The 22,334-nt window shown below is 37.9% G+C and overlaps 1 protein-coding gene across 1 annotated transcript in view; it reads left to right on the top strand.

The window, feature by feature from the left end:
* LOC120539385 (protein Wnt-7b) overlaps positions 1-21,764 on the top strand; it is a 295,008-nt gene extending 273,244 nt beyond the window's left edge. Inside the window, exon 4 of the mRNA XM_039769398.1 lies at positions 21,077-21,764. Within this exon, the coding sequence (XP_039625332.1) occupies positions 21,077-21,205 (129 nt within the window). The 3' untranslated portion in view covers positions 21,206-21,764. The remainder of the gene's footprint in view (positions 1-21,076) is intronic.
* The last annotated feature ends 570 nt before the right edge of the window (positions 21,765-22,334 follow it).

Below are 22,334 nucleotides of genomic sequence, written 5' to 3'. Positions count from 1 at the left end.
GAATTGGCTGATGTTAAGAGTGGTGTTCCACTCTTCCATTGAGCCTTTTCAGTTTAAGCAAAAGAAGATTAATGACTGAAGTGCTTAAAGTTATGGAGGGAATTAGTTTGGTGGATCTAGACTTATTTTAAAATGAGTTCATCAAGAACACGGGGACACGGTTGCAAATTTGTTAAGGGTAAATTTTGCACAAACATTAGGAAGTTTTTCTTTACACAGGGAACCACAGATATGGAATAAGCTGCCAAGTAGTGTGGAAGACAGTAGGACTTTGGGGACTTTCAAAACTCCAGCATTGCAAGGCCAACCTCTGTGTTGGTAACATTAGATGCAAGGCTGGTACCAGACCTGGTTGGATTTTCAGTCTACCATAGAGCACACTCACAAACACACTCAGTTAAAGAACCAGGTGAACATGTCTTTAGGGAGGAGAAATAGAGTAGCTGCAGGAAAATACACACAAATCAGGTAGAAAGTTCAAATTTTGGCTGAGAAATGCCAGGGCCAGGACTTAAACTCAGAATTCTTGAACTGAGAAGCACCTGCATTAACCACTGTGCCAACCCAGCCATTTTCTGAACTAGCAAATTCCCCTACAGTGTTCTGTGGAGATTCAAAATATTTCAATAAATTTCTCCTTGTGACCAATACATGACTTGCATGTCCCTTAAACTGGATGTATTCCATAAATAAAAATAATAAAAAAAAGTAAAAAGAGAGTTGGATTTCACTTAGGGGGCGGCACGGTGGCGCAGTGTTAGCGCTGCTGCCTCGCAGTTAGGAGACACGGGTTTGCTTCCTGGGTCCTCCCTGTGTGGAGTTTGCATGTTCTCCCCGTGTCTGCGTGGGTTTCCTCCGGGCGCTCTGGTTTCCTCCCACAATCCAAAGACATGCAGGTTAGGTGGATTGGTGATTCTAAATTGGCCTTGGTGTGTGCTGGGTGTGTTTGTGTGTGTCCTGCGGTGGGTTGGCACCCTGCCCAAGATTGGTTCCTGCCTTGTGCCCTATGTTGGCTGGGATTGGCTCCAGCAGACCCCTGTGACCCTGTGTTCGGATTCAGCAGGTTAGAAAATGGGTGGATGGATGGATTTCACTTAATTTATGGCAAAGCCTATAATTTAATGTTATCTAGGCGGTACAATGTGTTGTGTGCTGAGGACACATGTACAGTGTATGCCCAATCCTCCAAGAAATCCATTAATTCTTCACATTTAAGAAGTATATATCCATCTAAATTATCTAAACGGTATAGTCATTAATTAAATTTCAATTTACTTGGAATTAAATATCTTGACTTTTTGGAAACTCTTCAATAATTTTCTTCAGAAAACGACTGCAAAACTGATTCAGACTATGCCTCAGTGAGTTTGAGAAATGATAATCACAGTGTGGAATGTCAACTTGATCAGGTTTTTTCTGTTTTGTTTTGCATTAAGTCTGTTTTAGTTTAAATACAGTCATTCAGTCATATCATGTATGCATTTTGCTCACTTTGCTGTAAACCATTTTTAAGAGGCTCTGTCTGCCCCTCTCTGTTTTCTCAGTATTGCTGCAGATGTGCAGGTCATCACTGCATACTTCTCGCTGTTGGTATTTTGGTGTACAATTATAGTCATTGTCATTTATTGATTATTTAGTTCATGCCACAGTTTTGTTTTTTTCTTATGGGCAACAGAAAGTATGTGTGTTCAAATCCCAATACTGCCAGAAGGTATACTACCCCCGTTGGGCCCTAACCTGAAAATTGCTGCAGGGGTGTTGTACAATGGCTGACCCTGCTCTCTGACTGCTAATGGTTACACAAAAAAAAAATCCCCTCTGGGATTAACAAAGTATATCAAATCAACAAAAATGCTAAGTATTAATCGTCACATATTCAGTCAATGAACTGCCACGAGAAGTCGGTAACAGCTAAAGAAGCACATTGATATTCCAAAAAACTGTATTTATCAAATGTAAATCTTATAATGTCATTGAAAGCCAATTTGTATCAGCTGTAAATGTTATTTTTAAACAAACTATTAGAAAGAGAACATTACAAATGTAGATTAATCTCAAAGTAATAACTAGTAAATAACTAAATTGACATTTAAGGTATATTTACTCTAAATGTACTATGATGAAAGACAAATGTAGAAAACAGGGTTGAAGACCTTATTCTCTTCAGCAGTTTTCAAAGTTTTCTAAGCACAGGTCTATATAGTACGGTACTGTATCATATATAAAAGTAATACTGAACTTAAATAACTTAGTAAACACCTTTATTACATATATTGTGCGAATAATAACTACAATATATAAGGATTTGTACTTACTCTTAGGGTTATATTCATGTCATTGAGGATAACCGTCATAGACAGTTAAAAAGTTGTTATAATACATACTGTATTATAACCCATTCACAGAACACACTGAGCCAGTATTTTTGCTTGCACATACACCACTCAGTAGTAGTGACTGAGAAAAAAACAATACACCTCATAGAACTCATTTAGAACATTTATATACTTGACCCTTTGTTTTAATAAGCTGTTGTTATAATCCCAACCCTGGGGTGTAATTTTTCAACCAACCAACCCGTCATCATAATACGCCTTCAGTGCTGAAATGGAGCCAGCATTGCAATAATTAAAAAACTAAAAACATTTGTTTGAGACCTGATTGGCTCATGGTGCAGACTCAAAACACAAGTTTGGATCCATAATGAATAAATCTGAAATAGTTGATTATGTTTATTTAAAAAATAAATTTGAAAGGCAGTTTGGATCCATCAATGAATAAAGTTGAAATGACTGGTTATTAGAAAAGCATAATAGAAAGGTGTAATTTATATAAGAGTTAACTCACATTGTAGCTTTAAGCTAGTTGTTCTAAAAAAGTGACTGGTAACAATCACAGTTCCTAACTTTATTTGCACACATTGCCCATCCATTATAACATAAAACAAAAGGACTATTACAAGCTTGCTGTCTATCCTGAAGATTCTATAAAGACCACCAAACAAGCAAGCAACACCAAAAGTGACACCAATAAACCTTGAACCATAAAGTGATCAAGTACTAAACAAACATAATGCAAAAGCAAAGACCTTGAGTGATGTCCTTTTTATCATCCTGAAGCTCCCCTCAGGTGACTGCTTAGTAGTTACAGCTCCAAGGTGAGAAATATAATCAAGTGAAACCTTGAAGTTGCAGCAGCTGAAAGGAGGGCTCAATTATCATCCCAGTAAATTTGGAGGAGCCATGGGTGGGGCCCAGTCCATCTGCTGACAAAGGCAAGATGTATTTTTCCAGCAGCACGATTGGAACTGTGGAACAATATGGAACTACAGGTAGTTAATTGCATCAGCAGAGCTGATATAATGTATAATTATATTTTAAAGTTTTCCATTGTGCTAAGCTTAACATACAATTACTTTTATAAAGAGTAATCGCCATAGGGCATGTACATCTGTCGACACTCTCTGGGTTCACAAGGACAGGCTTTAGAAGAATGAACATGTATTCTGTGTTGTCACACCCTTAGGCCTGAGCGCAGTTTCTATCACAAACATTGATGAAGCTGAAAATAGAAAATCCAGAGGGCCTTAACATCTCACAGATTCTTCACATCAGTGTATTCATGCACTGATCATTAACCCCTGTGCCCTTTGAACTCTCCCCACCCAGTATGGGAATGCTGTAAGTGATGAATTCAGCAATGCCTCTTTCACCCTGCCCATAGCTAGTCAACAGATTTCTCATTTTGCTCTTTGGAAAGGATCATTTATACCACATTATCCACCAATGGTACAATAAAGATTGCTTGGCTTGCTTTTGTAATGCTATTTGAAAACAAGTCTGAAATCAAAGAGTGTGTTATGATCAAACACAATATTATTTGTTCAGAACATTGAAGTTCATTTATTTTCATTTATTTACTATTTGTGCCACTTTAGCTCCCATGTGCACACTAAAACGTCAAATAGGAATGGAGCTCTAGGTTATTATATACAGTACAGCCTTTACTATCCATCCATTATCCAACCCGCTATATCCTAACTACAGGGTCACAGGGGTCTGCTGGAGCCAATCCCAGCCAACACAGGGCGCAAGGCAGGAAACAAACCCTGGGCAGGGTCCCAGCCCACCACAGACAGCCTTTACTAACTATCTTCTATTTTCTTTAGATAGAATGATAGATAGATAGATAGATAGATAGATAGATAGATAAATTGCTTACAGCCCCATCTGTAGCCTTGCACTCAGAAATGCATTCCTTTTTTTAACCAAGGCAGCCAATTGCCTCTTCAGATAGTAACCTCTTCTTCATTGAACTCAAAGTATTCTGTAGCAGCAGGCTGAAAAGCAACAGACACAGTTGCAGTCAGAATGGCTTAATCTTACATTTAAGTTCTGCCGCCACTTAGCTGTGTTTTTGCTGTGATTAAGCCTCAGTCTGCTCGGTAGGTAAGCCTAGCTCATTCATTTGAATGGGATCACACGGCTGACCTACAGGATCCTGCCAGCATTGGCATGTGGATAGTAGCACAGAAACAGTTTAGCTTTTCTAATCTCCTCAAAAATATCATCATGGGAAATGACCATTCACAGATTATCTCCTTGCAGTCACTGTGTGATTTGGTCAGAACAGCATTGGCAGGGGGTTCATTCAAGATGCTAGCCCTGAAAGCAGATGTATGGGAATTTGTGGAGAAAAAATAAAAAGTAACAAGTCGATCAAGGATCTTTATATTACAAGAGTAAAGTGAACACAGTTACAGTTCTATTTTCTTAATTTAAAAAATGTGTTTTGCCAGTCCATTGTGGACAATAATATATTAAGTTATGCAATATGCTCATTTCCGCTTGATCAACAGAAAGTACTGCACTGTGCAACAAATAAAATAATAACAAAATAAGTAAATAAGAATCACAAAATATAGTAACTAAACCACATGGAGTAAGATAAGTTCACTAGGAAATGCAGCCCAGGTTATTTAGCTGAAATGCAAAGGAGAACAGAGTGTAGTAACAACTTTAAGTTGGAGCAACCAGGATGCAGGATTTGTCAAGTTATAATTCAAAATATAATTACCTCCTAACATGAGACTTTAAATACCAAGAGCTACGTGATATAGAGAGTGTGCGAGCCAGGCACAGCTGTTTACAGCGAAGAAGCAAACTCTGAGATAGCAGATAAAACAAGAGAGAGCGCACAGCTGTTGCACATAGCACTTCAGCTCACAGCTAAGACACAGTTGTTTAAATAAATAATGAATGAATCTTTCTGGAAGAGACAGGTACGATAAGGAAAGCAAAGACTGCAATGAAGCTGAGAAGAAAGACGTTTTTTTGTGAGTATGTGTGCGTGTGTGTGCTGTCTTAAGATCCCAGCATACATCTAAATACAAAAGTGTCTGTTTTAGTGATAGCCGGGAAGATGCAGTGTGGGAAAGGAGATGTTTGAGAAAGAGAAATGTGTAAAATGCATTGCAGGCTTATCCTACCTTTCTGCTTCTGCAACATTTATGACATTACAGTTTTCACTAAGAAAGCTCTGTTGATTCATCTTTATCTGATACCAGATTTGCTGTATTATACTCTGAACTAATAATATGCAGTAAAAAGGTTAGCTCTTAACTCTGCTCCCTTCCTGGTATTCAAGAGCATTTTTTAAAGGAAATGATTTATCATCATAAAAAAGAAACTTGAAACTTGTGCAGTACCACAATACAGTGGCGGTCAGTTTTTTATACATTATTTTTATAAAACATTAGAACAACCTGGACAAGAACAGACTGACGAAGTTCACAAGTCCATTCCACTTAATTCTTCCAAAATAATATCAAGTTGACTTTTGAAAGTTGCTAAATTCCTACCGTCTATCACAGTACTTGGTAGCTTGTTCCATGTGTCTAATGTTTGTGTGAAATTTACCCTTAACAAGTTTTCAATTGGGGCGGCACAGTAGCGCAGTCGGTAGCGCTGCTGCCTCGCAGTAAGGAGACCCAGGTTCGCCAGGTCCTCCCTGCGTGGAGTTTGCTTGTTCTCCCCATGTCTGCGTGGGCTTCCTCCAGGTGCTCCAGTTTCCTCCCACAGTCCAAAGACATGCAGGTTAGGTGCATTGGTGATACTACATTGTCCCGTGTGTGTGTGTGTGCATCCTGCTGTGGGCTGGCGCCCTGCCCAGGGTTTCTTTCCTGCATTGCACCCTGTGTTGGCTAGGATTGGCTCCAGGGTTGGACATTGGATGGATGGAAGTTTTCAATTGTGTCCCCTTGTTATTGAAGAACTCATTTTAAGGCAACAGTCTCAATCCACTGTACCAATTCCCTTCATAATTTTAAACACTTCAATCATGTCACCCCTTAATCTCGTTTTGCTTAAATTGGAAAAGCTCAGCTCTTTTAATCTTTCTTCATAATTCATCCACTGTAATCAGCCTAGTCACTCTTCTCTGGACTTTTTTCTAGCGCTGCTATGTCCTTTTTGTAGCCTGGAGACAAAAACCTCACACAGTACTCCAGATGAGGCCTCACCAGTGCATTATAAAACTTGAGCATAACCTCCTTGGACTTGTACTCCACACATCAGGGTGCTATATAACCTAACATTTTTTTTTAATTTGGTGTGCTTCTCTTGAAGTAATATTTCTGGCCCAGTCCACCACAGTGTAGAAAATTGAACTATTAACGAGTTGTAGAAGAATTATAGTCATTTTTTCAATGACTCTACATTTTTTCAGAAGTAATGTGTAATAAATGTCTTAACTTATTTGCTTATTGAAACCACTTTTTGGAGAGTTGAAGCCTGTAGTAGCATTGGGTGCAAGGCAACAACCAGCATTAGACAGGATGCCAGGCCATTGTTAGCTACACTCATATGTACACCTGCACTCGCTCATCAGTGCCAGACTAAGTTTGAGTCACCAGTAATACTTAATATCATACCTTTGGGAAGAGAAGGAAACCTGGAATGTCCAGAATAAGACCATAGAGTGAACATGAAAAATGGTGCCTGGGCATTTAACAATGTCATAAAATATTAACTATAAAATCTTTTGCATAATAGCAGGATTATGTTTGCTTTCTTCAACATATTATCTCCAGAGCAAAGATAAAACACATCTTAAAATTCCACATACAGTTTTCTTATATGACATATCGAGTTAGGCCATTATACATTTTTATAGTAGGCCTAATTGTAAATGCATTGCTTTTCCATGGCTCAAATGACATTTTGGTGTCAGTCCATAGTGCAGTCAGTGTTGGCTGACAGAGCAATTGGAACAAGTCCGAGATATATTTCTGTCCAATGTTTTGACATTTTGAAATCTGCCTTTTACAAAAACAAAAAACAAACGATCAGTGTTAGCCAAATAATTAAAATTCATTTTTATTAAAAGTTGTTTTTTTTTTTTTTTTTGCAAGAGTCTCATAAATAGCAAATCATCTTAACAATATTTAAAAAACATGGCTGGGATTGGCTCCAGCAGACCCCCGTGACCCTGTGTTCGGATTCAGCGGGTTGGAAAATGGATGGATGGATTTCATCATGTCTGTTTTCTCTGAGTACTCCAGTTCTCCTACAATATCCCAAACACGTACAGGTCACATTCATTGATGCCTCTAAATTAGCCCTGAATAAATGTGTGTGGGCCTGTGCTAAAATGGCTCCCCATCCAGGAGCGTCTCTTGTTTTGTTGTTAATGCTGCCAGATGGGCTCCCTTATCCAGTCCAACATTAACCACATTTAAAAGGGCAGCACAATTAGCACAGGCACATTTCTGTGGAGGCAGTTAACAATGCTGCTTTATGAATTCAGTGTTCTGTGTTTGAATCCTGTACTTGCCTGTTATTTTTGTGCAATTTACACATTGTCCATGAGTCAACAAGGGCTATTCTCTGGATACACATGATTCTCACACACCCAAAAGACAAATGTGTTAGCTTGATTGGTAATACTAAACTGATTATGGGCTGACATCCCATTAATTACATTTATATAGATTACATTTATATATTTTTTCCACCATCAATGTGTAGCATCCACTTGGATGATGTGACAGCAGCCATTCTTGTGCCAGTATGCTCACCACACACTAGCTATTAGGTGATGAGAAGAAAAGAGAGATAGTTAGCCAATAAGGCACAGATTAGTGGCCACAATGGACAAGGCTGTGGTGGGCAATTTATCAAGTACATTGGGAAACACATTATGCTTTTCAAAAGATGCCTAATGATCTTTTATGACTACAGAGATTTAGGACCTTGGTTTCAGGTTTCTCATCTGAAGGATTGTGCCAATTTTTACAGCACATCACTGCACTGGGGCACCACTGGGATACACATATGGACCACAGTGTGAGCACCACCTGATGGTTTCACCAACACCTCTTTCAGGAGCAACCCAAGCATTTCCTGATTGGTCATCCAAATACTGGCCAGACCCAAATGTGCTTACCTACAGGTGGATTACCTTTTCTGAAGTGATGATGGTATGGCTGCTGGCTATTCACAGCTGGTACTTGCTGGGATGGGATCCAGACCTCCATAACCTTGAATTTGATTAATTGGGTTTGATAAAGAATGCACAGATAGATCTCTAACAATTTAAGTGTCTAGCTTTGAATCACATAGACAGTCATTACTGAGAACTGAACTGACAACTTTATGGGTAACAGTTAAAAATGTAGCCCTTTCTGCCCTGGATTTTCTGTTTTTATGGGAAAAAATATTTTGTGAGATATTCTACTTTTGGGGTATCTAGGAAGCTCAAAAATGAAAAAAAAAAAAAATCACTATTATTATACAGTAGCTGCAAATATTTCAATCTTCTTGAGGAAATAAAATTGAAAGTGGAGCTACTTACTATGTGGAGCGCACAATCCAGAAGCATCCATTTTCACTTCTGTGTTTCGCAGACTGTATGCCAGTCTCTCCACTCTGCACTAATAGTAGCACGCCCGGTTCCAAGGCTGCAAACATACCTGCTCTTTACAAAAATGGCTGCATATTTATGTACTAACAATAGGACTTCAGGGCCGAAAGGGTTAAGCTGCTGCACTGCAGTACTACCAAAACATGCAGCTTTGTTAAAGTATCTCCTCATGCACTTTCTAATCTAATCCTTTTATCCAGTTAGTTCTGAGTCACAGGTGTCTGTTTTCTGTCCCAACACCACTGGCACAAACAGTGGAAACCATCAATTCTTCATAAAACAAAATAAGTCATACTGTCTAGGAATACTTTCTTGGTTCAGTCTGTGAACTTTTGCAGTTATATCCTCAATGTAGTGGGAAACATTTAAATATGCATAATCTTCAAGAATAGTTTTATAAACAAAACATCACATATGCAAATTATCCTAACAATCTACCTGTTAACTGCTGGGATTCAGGAATATGTAAATAAATTTGGAGCCATTTCCAACAATTTCTCAAAACTGCTTATTTGTGAAAATCCCATGGTTTACAAGTATTTTTGGGGCATAAAGGTTGATTTGATTGATGCGAAAGTAGTTCAAGAGGCCTTGAAGTCAAAGGACATCCCAGCTGTAGTAACAACATGCCAAGGCATATGTACACACTACCAAGATATCGGAAGGGGAATACCTTTTAAGTTCTGTGACAGAGAAATATTTATGGAGCAGTTGTGGCAAGAAGTCTGTGTCGCCCCAATTATCACAGTTTCTCCACTAAAACCCCTTCCTACAGACACACCTCATGCATCCTCAAGAGGTTCAGACCCCTAATTACCAGTGTAACTCAAGCTAGGACCTGTCTGAAGATGTCCTCCTGCCCTGAGAGTTGTGTTTGGTATTCTGATGGGACCTCTTATTAGTAAAGGTTGGCACAGTCCTTTAACATTGTCCATCAATGCCCAAAAAGGAAAAACAAAGTATAATCTAGGATGAAACATTCAATGTTCTCCCAGGACCTTGGGGGCAGGTGAGGATAAAGCCACAGAAGGTGAGTAGAAGAATGAGCAATGTTCTAGGGAAGATTTAACAAAAGTAACACAATTTCTTCATCACATCACTTTCAAGGATAGCTTAGAAGTAGACTCTGTGATTGTTGAGAAAAATTGATATTTGCTTTTCCCTTTGAATTTGTTTGCCAACATCCATCCTCCAATCCTAAATTCATCATTTTTCTTATCGCAACTCAATCTTGCCACCCTTAATGTTCTCAAGATCTAGTCACAATCTCAGTCCATGTTCCCCCTTGGAGAATCAATGTGTCATAGGGGAACAGTGTCAATTGCTTCAACATACCACGTCAAACCATGATGGGGCACTTTGCAAACCATATGTGACCTATTCCCATTAAATACAGCGGTGAGTTGCAAACCCACGTGACCTAACAGTGGCAACCTGTGAACCATATCTTAAGAAACTGAGCTTTTATGTATGAAACCCTGCAGTTGTCTGACTACTCTTTCGGCTGCCACTTGACTTTCCTATCTGTTTTGGTCCTTCTTCTGTTTTGATTGAAACTTTCACACCAGTACCTGGAAATCTTGGCCCATTTTGTTAGGGCTTGAAATTCTTCAGGTTTCATTTGCTTATGGTCTACTTTGTACTTTGGTGTTCTCCCTGTACTCTTCACTCCCTTGTGTTCCATCATGTACTATTTTTGAATACATACTGTAGGCCTCCTTGACGTCATTCTGGTTTGAAAGGACTGTTGTACAGTCTCCTGTTGTACCAAAAAGCTAGTTAAGTTAATCATGTGAAACAACACAATGGCTGCTGTGTGACAAACGTGAATGAGTGAATCATAAATGATTTGGGTGATGATATCTTAAAATAAATGACTAGATTGATTGTTTTGGAGATATTTTTGTTTTGCAAACTTAGCTATTTGAATAAAGTGCCACAAAATGTAGTGGATTCTGGAATAAGAAGATACCCACCGCCTAACCTAACGAAAAAACTGTGCTGGGTGTTACCTCAGGACATTACTGTGCACCATGTGTTTCACCAGCAAAGGTATCATGTACAACCATTTGGTAGAGTGGCAGCCATGAAACAAAGGGTGAAAAGGCTACTTTGCTTTTGGCTCCTTTATTTGTCAGTTTGGTGTTTATAATAGCATTTATAAGTCATGTCTGTCTCTTCGATTTGAGTGCACATTCCCAAAAAATAAAAACTAAACCAAACACATCACTTGGCCATTGTTGCTGACCATTGTTTTAACTTGTAGGCAAAAACAAACATGTCGGAGTTTGGGGTCCTTTTGTGCACCTTTTGGGTTCACCAGGTGGCTGTTTTGTATGAATGTTATCCCCTTTACTGGGCTGTCATGAGACATGTCAATGCAGCAACAATTAACGTCCAGGATCCTCCTATGATAGAGGCCACTTCCACTGGAAATTTTAGAAATATATGACTTCTACTGTTCAGAAAATATATACTAGTAATAAACAAAAGTAGAGTATTCCTGATGGCCATGCAGTTGGCTGGCGCCCTGCCCAGGGTTTGTTTCCTGCCTTGTGCCCTGTGTTGGCTGGGATTGGCTCTAGCAGACCCCTGTGACCCTGTAGTTAGGATGTAGCGGGTTGGATAATGGATGGATGGAGTATTCCTGAAATACAAAATAACATCCATTCTGACACTTCTTATAATTACAAGGGCACACGTCTGTAGCCTGAAACATCCTGGAATAACTGCTTTCAGAAAATGTTACACTCAACTAAACACTTAATAAATGTTACAACAGAAACCCGTGGCCCTGTATCTCCCTACAAACATATGCATATCATAACATAACATCATCAAACCGCTTAATCTAGCTTGGCATCATGGGAGCTTGAGCCTGTCTACTCGAGCAGCAGTAACACGTAAGGCACTCTTAAACTCGTACATAGACAGTTTAGAGTTCCTATTGAACCTATCCAGCATGTCTTTGGGGATGGAGCAGAACAGGGAAACAAAGATCGGGACGCGGGATCTGTAGCTGTAGCTCAAAGAACTGACCATCTTCACACTGTTTATTACATTTGCTTGTTTAGTTATTTGAAGCAATTATTTTGTCTCAAAATACTTTACACTGCTCTGATTTAGTACATCATAATCCTACCTGCAAAACAAATTCTATCAAAATGTTTAAAGGTTACAGGCAAGACATTTTGCTAATACTGATAATAATTACTTACTACTTGTGCAGAAATGAATATTCTGAAAATGGACTGGTTGATTATTTACTAGAAACTTTACACTAAAATAACTTGTTTTAATATTTATCACCTCGTGATATATGTTTAAATCATTCATAATCATCCACAGGAGCTAATTATTTATCATTTATTGTACTATCGGTCATAAACAATGAATAGGGTGAAGGGGGCTTTTTTACCCATTTGATTTATGCTGTCAGTCTTCTTTTCCTGTATTTGAAAAGCATAACAGCAAGCTAGCAGAGCAGAAGTAAAAAGTGTTTTGTTAGTCGTCTGAAACCCTGGGGCCCGGAATCAGATAAGCCTTGATATTATACCCTGGATTGAGCTAAATAAATCCATTTGTTTCCGACAAACATTTTGTCATTAAAAATATGAGATAGAAAAACAGACTTTGCTGTGTATGCCTTATTCTAAACCTGGCATTGTGGAAGTGTCACAATCATTAGTTCATTGACATATGTTTTGCAAACGAATGCTTTTGGTCTAATTCACACTGAGAGCTACGTGTCCGCTTTTCAAATAAACCACCAACTGAACTGAAAAAAAATGCCAAGTGACTTGGAGAGTAAAATAAGGGGGTTCACATGTGCCGTACAAAACAAAACAAAACCTGAGTCATCTGAGAGCAGAGTTATAAAAGGGATAAAAATAGCATGTAGGTGTGCCCATTTTAATTCAGTTGGAATAAAAATGGAAGCATAATCATATTAAAAAAAAACAAAAAACAGGAAGATCACCAAGTAAGAGCTTTCCCAAGAAACAAGGAAATAATCAAATTACATAAAATTAAAAAAATATGCCAGAAAGACACACACAGATTTTTGAAATTCTTTCATGTTCCTGCTGCTCCTAAGTCTGAAATAAACAAATGTAATCTAAGCACTGAATGTCAGGAGCTGGTAATGGAATGTGGCAGGTACAATGTGGAAAAAAGATATTTTTAATCCAAAAAAATGCACATACTAATAGTGCCGCTGTTGGCATCTAGTCAGGTTTTACAATAACAGAAGGCCATTTCTCTTTAACAAGCCATACAATGCACGATGAAAGAAAACTGTTCACTACTGTAGTAGCCGATTACAAGGTCAGCATGACACCATAAGCCAAAAGACTAAAACAAAGGAACTTTATGTAGATAATAAAGAAAAATAAATCAGCTCTCTAAAAGAAATTCCCTTTTGTTCATCCCTTGACCTCCTATTATATAAACAATCCTTCTATTCATGAAGCTTGGCTATGTAAGTTTGGCAGGAGGGATCTTCATACACCTGGGTGATAACAGCAGTGGGACAAGAAGACTTTAGCACTGGATGGTTTTTCATTCTTATACTTTAATAACAAATTCAAATGCTACTATCAAGTTATGTATTCATTGCTGAAGTTGTCCATTCAGCTGGAGTTTTCTAGTTAAAAAAAGTAATGATATAAATGATAGATATGCTTTGCTTCTAACTGAAATATTGACATCTTCTGCCTCCCTGAAGAAAAACCCTAGACCCTAACAGACCCTAACATAAAATCCTCTGTAATTCACATGCACTGTATACTGTCATGTACATCACAGAAACTACACCCTACATGTTAGTGCAAAATTTCGATCCATCCATTTTTATGAACCTGCTTGTAAATCATATAGCAAGAGCATCTTCATCTTCTGAAAAGAAACCAAACAACTTGGAGAAACTGAGACAAAGGGAAAGGGTGTGAACTCAAAGACTGACAGGGTTCACGGCTGAGTCCTGGTACTTGGAGCTGTGAGGCTGCCACCCAAGTCAGGATATGAATTATTAAACAAACGTTCAGTAATTTTGAAAACCACTATAAGTAAGAGAAGTAAACTCAGAAGGTTCTGTTGCCTCAAAGTGCTTGTTTGTTATGTACAGTCACCAGAAATGTGTCAATTTTGTGAAAATAATTTCAGTACACTCTAAAAAATGGTGGTGCTAGAGTGGTTGCCATATGCAAACCATTCCCAAAAGACCAATCCACATGAACGTTCCAGAAAGAATCTTTATTTTTTTAGATCCGTAACTGGCTGCATACAGTAAAATGACAAAACAAAATGGCAACAGGTTTGTAACATTCCAACGAGTCCCGACTTTAAGTAGACTCTTACTGTATACAAAAACACAGGCTACGTCCAGATGTTCTTAATTGGTAGTGTCCTGCTAGGTAGCCTGCCAAACATTAAAGATTTCAGCTTTTTTCTACATATTAGAAAGTTTTTCAAAGTACAAAGAACCAACTTCATATGCAGAGAACCTTCCCAGAAGGAAATGGTGCTTTGTCAAGCAAAGGTACTACAGTATAACAACCACACAACCTAGTAAAGAATGATAAAGTGCCATTTAAGAACCAGTATTTGTAAGAGTGTGAGAGAAAATCATAGCTTCATAGCTACTTATTTTGCTGAAAAGTCATTTTTTCTGTTAACCTTTGTCCCTACATAACTCGATCTAATAAATAATTTATAATTAATGTTTTCAGAAAGTAAACAATAGTGAATGAAACTGCATGTACTTTTTCCAGTGAACCTTTTAGGTGTACAAATACTAAATATGAAAACGGTGGAATAACACCAATATCTTTCTTGTGCTATTTTCTGTAGATTTCTGCTAAAGGCTGTAAAACTATGACACATGTCACAGACAGAGGTCAGGCTGGTTACTAATTTTTCTATAAGAATGTGTAATTTTTGGTGTAATCTTCATCAATCTATTTTACAGTTTCTTAGCAATTAATCTAGCAGCACCTTTTCAGTAACTAAAGTCAGTCAGTCAGTCATCATCCAACCCGCTATATCCTAACACAGGGTCACGGGGGTCTGCTGGAGCCAATCCCAGCCAACACAGGGCGCAAAGCAGGAACAAATCCCCAGGTAGGGCGCCATTCCACTCTAGGGCACACCCACACACCAAGCACACACTAGGGACAATTTAGGATCGGCAATGCACCTAACCTGCATGGCTTTGGACTGTGAGAGGAAACCCACGTAGATACGGGGAGAACATGCAAACTCCACACAGGGAGGACCCGGGAAGCGAACCTCCTTACTGCGAGGCAGCAGCACTACCACTGTGCCACCGTACTGCCCCAAGTAACTAAAGCTTTTTAAGAAATTATTTAAAGACACCAAGTTTTCTTGTTGACACTCAGTGCTGAATCTTCAGTTCTCATGTTTTTACTTTTATTCACTTCTTTCGTATGTTCCTGCATTTTAAACGATTTAACCTTATACTGACTGCCGTTTGCCGTAGCTCTTATGTAAAAGTCCTGCATCGCGGAGTACTGTCCAGACGGTCTCTGAACACACAATTCTACTACTAGCCCTAACTGAGCATCCTGTTACATGTATAAACTGGTATGGACTGGTATGCTTCTTTTTATATATTTAACTTGTATGCTTAACTGCTTGTTGTATATACTGTTTACTTATATCCTTACGTAAGTCCTTATAGAACTGAGAAACAAATCTAAGCAGAAATGACTTCCTTATACAAGAAAATCCCATAACTACCAAGAGGGATCCTACTCTGTTGCGTGCTTGAGCAAGGCCCTTAACCTGAAAATTGCTCCTGAGGTGCTGTGCAATGGCTGACCCTGCACTCTGACCCCCAATGGTCATGCAAAAAGACAATTTTTTCTCAGGGGGCTTAATAAAGTGCAAATCCAGAAAAAAAAGAACTTTAATTTGTCATTGAGGTTGTTCCAGGGTTTCTTAATTTTTTTTGGACTGCAGAGCCCTAAACAAAAAAAAAAAGATCCATGGAATGTCTATGAAAATGTAATAATAAAAACTGTTTCATGTTTCAAATATCATAAAAGTAAATGTGAATGATGTGCTACCATTGTATGACTCCAATAATCAATTTTGGTGTATGGTTTGTTAAAGAGAGCTTTCAAGTAGGTGTCATATTTAGCCTATTTTGTTTTTGTTACAATGACAGCTGAAAATCTACTTTTACAAAAACATGTAGAAGCAAATTGGAGTAGGAAACTAAATGCTTACTTTCGCAGAAGTCCACATTCACCATTTTACCTAAAATTTATGAAGGAGTAAAGGAAAGATCAGCATAACTTCTTCATCCATAGTTCATTTTTTACTTGTTTATTAAGATTAAATTGACCCAGAACCCACAGAAAAACCTTCTCCTGAATTTTGACTTTAGGAAAATAGTCTTCAAATGCAAATAACGACATTTTGTAAATGACAGACCGTAATAAGTTTAACTTGGTTAAAATCGTAATCTTCATTTCTCTTTTCTGCCTCATTCATTTGGTCAGTTAGGTTCTGAAGAAGTTGTTTTCAGTTCTTTGTATCTAAACTTTAATTTTTGTATCTTCTATTTTGTTATAACTGTTTAATATTATTTCATGTGTTTTCAGAAGTGATAAATACAACTTTTTTAAAAGTGTGCCAGGTAATATAACTTCATTTTCCAACCTTTACCTTTTAAGAACTGCACAAGGTCAAAGTTTCAGTTTGATAGGAATAAACTGATTTCTGCTCATAGGTCATCACAAAGTCTTTTAAAAGGGGGCCACAAAAAACATCAAACATCCATGTGTAATAATGATAAAAAATGAACTTGAGTTGTTGACTCATATTGGTAATAAAATAAACAATAACAACAATAATACTAATAGAGCCATGTACATGTGACATAGTGAGTACTAACACTCCACAGAGAATCGGGGTGTTGTTCTTAAATGTCTCTTCTTTATTCCCACAGTCTAAAAGGACCTGAAGCCGACATAGCCTGACCCAACTTTGCCCCATTCCATTAGCTGTGCCCATGTGCCGCTCACTTGAAATCGGGTGACCACAAGAGAAGGAACTCCACATTACATTGTATTGACTAAACTCAAGAGACTGACAGAAATAGCCATTGTTTTAATTATACATAGAAGGGAATGCATTGATAGAGACCCAAACTTCAAATCTGTACCTGCAATATTTTTCCACAAAACATTCAGTTTAGATGATGCGCGCAACTAGATTCATGGTGTTGAATATAACACTGCATGCATCAAACAACAGAGATGTTTAGTAACTATCATGACAGTGGATCCTCTACTCTCTGGTTTGGGTGAGCTCAGATCAGTGCCGGAAGAAATGCAATGAGTGTGGTATCCAGTTCAGGCTCTTTATTGGTAACCGCTAGTTTTTCCACCAGCCACAGCTGACAGAGGGTATTAGTACTCATTGTTCATGGAACATCCACAGTTTAAGTAACCAAATCTAGACCAAGTAACATATCCTTGGCCATATCTAAAAAGTGACAACCATGAATAAATATCAAAAACATGTAAAGTTTACTAAACAATGGCACATGTTTTGCATGCCAAAATGCAGAATGAAAATTAATAGAGTAATCTATACTAATAAAAGGCAAAGCCCTCACTGACTGACTGACTGACTCACTCACTCACTCATCACTAATTCTCCAAGTTCCCGTGTGGGTAGAGGGCTGAAATTTGGCAGGCTCATTCCTTACAGCTTACTTACAAAAGTTGGGCAGGTTTCATTTCGAAATTCTATGCGTAATGGTCATAACTGGAAGATATTTTTCTCCATTTACTGTAATGGAGTTGAGCTGGATGGCCGTGGGGGGCGGAATTTCGTGTGACATCATCACGCCTCCCACATAATCACGTGAACTGACTATCAACGCAGTACGTAGAAAACCAGGAAGAGCTCCAAAAAGCGCTAAAGAAAACTTGCATTATATAATTGAGAAGGCAGCGAAACAATAAGAAGCGAGCGACTGACATTTACAACCATATTCATGAGTGCTGCTACTTCGGAAACAAAGCACGGTGTAAACTTAAAGTTTAAATTAAGTTAATAATACTGTATATTGAACAATTATTGTAAAAATGAAGTTGATTTAATCAGTCTCTGCAACTGCATAAATAAAAAAAATGAGTATGTGTTCAGGTAAAGTACCACTTCTGGGTGATGGATTTGGCCAAAAAGAATACAGATCTACAATTGTGGTGTAACAACCACATGTCGAATTTCATCCATCTAGTTGCATTTTTGAGTTGTCGTGTTTACACACACACAGACATAATTCTAAAAAACTGTATTTTCAGACCCAGGGAGGTCTAAAACATCAAGATTTATCAAAATCTTGAGGTCAAGTTTTATTCATGATTACTATACTTTCTCTGTACTTCGTATATGAGAAAGTAAAAACAGTTTCTCCTGTACGAAGTGGCGGGTGAATTGCTGTCAACAAAAAGCAGTCACCTGAGAAATAAACTGAAACGTTTCTCGTGATTTTTCTGTCCAAATGGTAAAGGTTTTGTTTTTCAAGCACAGTCTGATTTCAGCCGTTTGAATTACATCTTGATATACAACAAGCTCTGACACCACAAATGCTGTGTGAACAGCCGCCCTCCGTCACAACCACCAATCACTGGATGAATATGTGCGGGCAGCTCGTGGGGGATTACTTTCTGTTTTAGAGTTAATATTTACAAGGTTTAAAGACTAACGGCAAGAATATTCATTCAAAAACGAAAACTAAAAATATTTTAGTAAATTATTATTTTATTTCAGTTAGTCTTTCCAGCTACTTTAATAGTTTTGTTTAGTTTTAGTTTTTCATTTCAGTTTTGTTAATTATTTTATTTCAGTTTACGAAAATGTTTTTTTAACAATAGTTTCAGTTTTGATTTTAGTTTTCGTTAACTATAATAACCTTGGAGCAGGTTCACCCTGAGCAGCTGTGATAGACGTGAAAGAGTCTGGAGAAGACAAGAAGAACGATATGCTGCCTGCAACGTCGTTCAACATGACAGGTTTGGTGGTGGGTCAGTGATGGTCTGGGGAGGCATATCCATGGAGGGACGCACAGACATCTACTGCGTAGGAAATGGTGCTCTGACTGCCATAAGGTATCGAGATGAAATCCTTGAACCCATTGTCAGACCCTACGCTGGTGCAGTAGGTCTTGGTTTCCTCCTAATGCACGACAATGCCCGGCCTCATGTGGCAAGAGTATGCAGGCAGTACCTGGAGGATGAAGGTATTGAAACAATTGAATGGCCTTCACGATCCCCTGACTTAAACCCAATAGAACATCTGTGGGACATTATGTTTCGGTCCATTAGGCGCCGCCAGGTTGCTCCTCAGACTGTACAACAGCTCAGGGATGCCCTCATACAGATCTGGGAGGAAATGCCACAAGACACCATCCGTCGTCTCATTAGGAGCATGCCCCGACGTTGTCAAGCATGCATACAAGCTCGTGGGGGCCACACAAGATACTGAAAAGCATTTTGAGTAGCAGAAATTAAGTTTTTGAAAAAATGGACTAGCCTGCCACATCTTCATTTCACTCTGATTTTAGGGTGTCTACACAATTGAGCCTTCTATAGGCAGAAAACTTTTATTTCCATTAAAAGACTTGGCATCCTTTTGTTCCTAAGACATTGCCCTGTCGTTATTTGTATAGATATCTAACTTCATATTGAGATCTGATGTATCTAATGTGTTTCTTTAAAGTGTTCCTTTAATTTTTGTGAGCAGTATATATATAGATATATAGATAGATATAGATATAGATATACATATATAGAGAGACAGATATATAGATAGATATAGATATATATAGATAGATATATACATATAGATAGATATATAGATATATATATAGATAGATAGATATAAGTGTATGTAAATGTGTGTCTGTATATATATATATATATATGTATATACAGTATATATATGTATATGTATATATATATATGTATGTATATATATACAGTATATATATATATATATATATGCCAGCAACACTCATGACAATGAAAAACATTTGCATTGTCAATCATGTTACGTTATTATTAAAATGTTTCCTTTTCTTTTTCATTACTTCTTTAACACACTACTTCTCCGCTGCAAAGCACGGGTATTTTGCTATATATGTATATCTATATATGTGTATATATATATATATATATATGTATATGTATATATATGCATATATATGTATATGTATATATATATGTGTGTGTGTATATGTGTGTGTGTGTCTGTGTCTATATATATGACAGCAACACTCATATCAGTGACAAAACAATTACATTAACAATCATCTTACGTTATTTTTAAAATGTTTCCTTTTCTTTTTCATAACTTCTTTAACACACTACTTCTCCGCTGCGAAGCGCGGGTATTTGGCTAGTATGGTTATAAATACACACATTTCCCCCCAGGGATTAATAAAGTATATCAAATAAAAATCAAATCCAACCGAATCAGCCTTAAAATCTGTATTTTTAAGTGGGTTGTCCAAATTGGAGTTTTTAGTGTTTGTTTATTACTATCGACAAAATCAATGCATTCATTTATGCATATTGCATAGCTTTATGCTATGCATTGTTTCAGAATATATATGAAAGAATCAAATTTGTGAAATCTAATGTGTTATCCATGAACCATACATGAATAAAAGAGGAATACTAATACTTATAATTATTATCATTATGCTAATTATATTAGTTCTGTTATAACACATTTAATAAATTAAATGCTGTTCAGATTCAACTAGACTGACATGTGCATGCAGTACAACTAAATAGTTACTCACAAGTCTCCAAAAAATGAGTGCCAGTTGTACAATATCTTCAACAAGGAATTAATACAACACCACACATGAAATGAAACATATCATGATCTACTGTATACTGAACAAAGAACAGTAAGTAGTGCCTTCTGTATATGAGTGGCTGCTAAGCAGTTTTATGACCTGTAGGTAAAAGCTGTGCTGGACTCTAGAAGTGTCAGGATTGTCACACATGTGTGCATGGGAGGCAGCTAAAGGGCTCAAAACAAGGTAATTCCTGGTCAGACTAGAGGGTGGCAGAGTGCACTAATCCTTTGTCTTATCTCCCCGCAGACCAAATGCAGGAAATTCTGCCTGACTCCCATGACATCACTTCCAGTTTCACCCCAGAAGATATCAGTTCCAGGCCAGCAGAAGAGTCCACCTCCTAATGACATTATTTCCACATTCCAAGAAGCCTGATTACCTAATTTCCAGTTCTGGTCCCAAGGTCCCTCCTCTTCATGTTTTTCAACTATATATTCGTCCTGTTTCCTAACCTGTTCAGTTCTGTTTTTGGACTCTTGTCTGTAAAGACCATTTTTCTCATCTTTTGCATTTGCAGTCACTTCCACTTATACGGGAGGCTGACCTAAACCTTTTTTGTTGTGTCAAGGCTTGTTTATTTACCACAGGATATAATGGTTCTGTCCTATGTCCCAGAACGGGGGATGAACAAGGACGGCAGTGTAAGATGGCTAAGGTTTCTAGCCCAACATGTGTTGCATATGTCCTGAATCGTAGTGAGCTCCATTTTCTAGTAATATTCTAAAGCTGGCTTCACCGTCTGCTGAGGTTCCTCTCCTTGCTCTCCTAAGGTCAACAGTGGCTATACAAGAGTTTAACAAAGAAAGCCAAGATTGGCTCTACTTTGCACCTTTTGGGACTTTTGAGCATAGATGGAGACATCCACATTTTCCTCAGACTTCTGATGAAGTTAAGGTGTTGCTGAACCTTCTTGCCTTCTTATTCTCAAAGAAAATGTGAGTTTATCAAACTGCTTCAGAAAATTACAATAAATTTTACATCATTCAAGTTTTCTTTTATATGTCTTTCAGATCGTTTGGATCCTTTTTTTGTTTTTATCCACTGCATGCAGCTAATTTCTGGTGATTACTCAGCCTGAAGGTCAATTGACAGTATCTAAGTGGTTTAGGTAATAGTCCAACTAATCCAGTAGACTGTGATATACTGTCAGTTAAGCTTCATCCACTTGGATTGTAGTAGCAAAAGTTCCAACTCTGTCAGGGTGTGGCTTTCCAAGTATTTAAGATTGAGCAAGGTGGAACCCAAGCTACATGGGGTCTTCAAAATTGTGAGGCAGATGGTGTCTATCACATATTAACTCATACTGTCAATCACATCTTGAATCCATCCCTGACTCACTATCTGTTTAAGGTAATGGATGGAATCCCAAAGTGTCCCAGAAATTGTCAAGTGTTGTTGTAGTGTGAGGTTAGGTTTATTTCTGGAGGTTTCAGATTTGAGAACTGATGGCATGAAGAGGTGAGCCATGGGCATTTTGGTGCTATGTAAGCACAAGCGATCAATC

The sequence above is a fragment of the Polypterus senegalus genome, chromosome 11 (assembly GCF_016835505.1).
Source record: "Polypterus senegalus isolate Bchr_013 chromosome 11, ASM1683550v1, whole genome shotgun sequence".
NCBI lineage: Eukaryota > Metazoa > Chordata > Cladistia > Polypteriformes > Polypteridae > Polypterus > Polypterus senegalus.
The sequence above is the reverse complement of the archived record's forward strand: the minus strand, read 5'-3'. Positions and strand labels throughout refer to the sequence as shown.